The following is a 2,998-nucleotide window of genomic DNA, read 5'->3' on the forward strand; positions in this document are numbered from 1 at the left end:
CAGTTTACGAGCCGTCCTCCCTGGTCGTATTTAAGCATGTCCAAAACAGAGAAGTTGGCTGAAGAATATTGCAGATTACGATCGAGGTTTACGGTCCGTAAACCAGTTTACGGGCCGTATTCCAAGTCGTATTTAAGCATTCCCACACTTTAACAGAAAGTTGGAATTTGAAAGGCTGAAGGACGATGGTGGTTTACGGTCCGTAAATCACTTTACGGGCCGTAAATCACTATACGACCACTGGGCTGCATGAAATTCTACAACTTTTCCATTTCCACAAATTCACGAATCATCACCCCTTGCTTAGTAAAACACCCCACACTCATACCCTTGTCGTTCTATTCCTTGTACATGTACGGGGACTTTTCTGAGGTGTAACAACAAAATACCTCTTCCAGCAATCTTAATGATTAGTGCTCTAAACTGGAATATAAGGGGCATGAAGTCCCAAGCGGCTACTGAAAGGTTAAACTTCCTTATTACTCAATACAAAATCTCCTTTTTAGCTATACAAGAACCTTTCATTAAGGAGGACAAAATTATTAGCTTCAAAAATAAGCTCAATATGATTGAATGTTTTGCCAATAGTAGTAACAAAATCTGGCTTTTTTGGAACTCTGATATTACATGTAATGTATTTGCCAATGAAGATCAGATGGTTACCTGTAAGATCATGGACAATAAAGCTGGGAAAGAATTTTATATCTCAGTGATCTATGCTAAGTCAAGGTCCTCTGGAAGGGAGGACTTATGGAGGTACATGAGAATTTTTGCAACCACTTTAAACTCCCCATGGGCAGTATGTCGTGACTTTAATAGCATTCTCAATGGTGATGAAAAACTGGGAGGGCTTCCTCATAGACTGGAAAAGAGCATTCCTTTCATTGAATACATAAATGATTGTGGTCTGTCTGATATGGGATATTCTGGAAGCAAATATACATGGTGCAATGAAAGAAAGGAGCAAGATATCATATGGAAGAGGTTGGACAGGTTCTTGGCCAATGAGCAATGGGAAGAATGTTTCTCCAAAACATCCATACTACATTTAGCTAGATATAGCTCTGATCACTGTCCCTTATTGATTAATATGATGACTGAGGAGGTAAATGCTATAAGATACTTCAAATTTCTAAATTTTTGGGCTGAACAAGAGGATTTTCTTAACATTGTGAAAGAGCAGTGGGAGGTTGATATTACTGGGAATATTTTCTAGAAACTCCAACAGAAATTGAAAAGAACTAGCAAAGCCCTGGGTGAATGGTCTAGATCTAAAATAGGTGACATCTTTGAGCATGTAACAATCATGGAAGATCAAGTTAAATCCCTTGAAGAACAATACTCTTACACAATGAATCAATCTGACAGAATGGCTTTGAACAAAGCCAAAGCTGAGCTGATAAGATACCATAAAATGGTTGATTCGTTATGGAGACAAAAGGCCAACCTTAAATGGCATCTTGAAGGAGATGAAAATACAAAATATTTTCACAATATTGTTAGAGGCAGGAGGAAATATCTTAAGATAGACAGAATCAAAGTGGACAATAACTGGATCGATAATGAGGAGCAGATTGCTAATGCTGCAGTCCAATTCTATCAACAACTCTTCACTCAAGACCAATGCTACATTGACCTGCAGCTACTAGATAATATCCCTAATTTAATTGATTCTAATGATAATGTTATATCCCGTGTTTTCACACCTTTGGAAAAATTGGAAATAATCTTGGCCTGTAAGAAATAAGGTTATAGTTGATTTTATTTAACATAAGAGTTGTGCATGAAAGAATATTAATATGGAAGTGTCGAGGAAGACTAAGGGCAAATCTAGAATTTCGAAAAATTAGTTTCGGGAATTACAAAATATGATATACAAGCCAATTGGGCTCAAAAATGAGAAATGAAATGAGGCCCAAAAAGAGATGGGGTGGCCGGCCATCAATGGCCCAAACCCATGGCCCTTAATTAAATTCCATGTGATAAATTAACTAAGGGACCATAGTGTACATATCATCTTCATCTCTTAGAAGAATCAAGAAAGAACAAAGCAAAGAAAGAGCAAAAAAAAAGAGGGGTTTCGGGTTGGCCATAGAAAATTAACCACCAAAAATCTTGCTCCAAAAATTTTTCTCTTGTTGAATTCCTACTAATTCAAGGTCCCTTCTCAACTTGGTGTAGTTGTCTTGGAGGAAGGAGCCCTTGGTTCATCAAATTGATTATATACTCAAGTGAAGAAGATTAGGGAAAAAGGTAAGAATTCATCCCTATTTATTGTGTTATGAAGTCTTGTTTGTGTTGTAGTATGTGGGAATGAGTTGATTGTATGGAAAAATGGAAGATTTCAAAGTGGGTATGGAATATAGGGTATGGCCGTGTGTGTGTATATACATTGTATGTTTATGGTGAATTGAATTTAGGTTATATTCTAGTGTAGTTGTGATGAAATGCATATTGGAATTGGAAATGGAATGAATTTAGTTGAAGTTGAAAAAGAGAGCATATGGCCGTGTGGTATGTTAGAGTTGGAATGGAAATGGATTAAGTTGTTTAGTGTGTTAGTTGTGTTATTGTGATGCTTGTAATGTAAATGAAAGTAAAATGAGATAAGTTGGTATTGAAATGGAACGTAGAAACTTACGTCGCTTTAGTATGATTTTGCGACATTAGGAAAATGAAGTTGTTAGGTTGCAAATTATGATGATCATTGATAGATTTGGAAGATGGAAACATGTTATGAATATGTATGCCAAAGGTTAGAAGCTTTGGATGAATTATGACCTTATCGGAAAGTTTGTATATTATGTATATCTTGTGAATACCTTGTGGACATGATATGAAATGCTTCCAAATTGTGTTGTAATGATCTTTATTACTAATGAATATGAGAATGTTGATATTGATTGGAAATGCGAAGTTGGAATGAAGGTTGCCATATTATGTTGGAAGGATACTAGTTGTGTTATATTGTGTCATATAGTGATTGTTGTTGTTGTTG

At 36.1% G+C, this 2,998-nt stretch overlaps 1 protein-coding gene across 1 annotated transcript; it reads left to right on the forward strand.

Annotated features, from left to right (window-relative positions):
• The first annotated feature begins 406 nt into the window (after nt 1-406).
• LOC132630739 (uncharacterized) lies at nt 407-1,216 on the forward strand. The gene has a single exon (XM_060346314.1). It carries the CDS (start codon nt 407-409, stop codon nt 1,214-1,216), a length of 810 nt encoding a protein of 269 aa, XP_060202297.1.
• The last annotated feature ends 1,782 nt before the right edge of the window (nt 1,217-2,998 follow it).

The sequence above is a fragment of the Lycium barbarum genome, chromosome 3 (genome assembly GCF_019175385.1).
Source record: "Lycium barbarum isolate Lr01 chromosome 3, ASM1917538v2, whole genome shotgun sequence".
Taxonomy (NCBI): Eukaryota; Viridiplantae; Streptophyta; class Magnoliopsida; order Solanales; family Solanaceae; genus Lycium; species Lycium barbarum.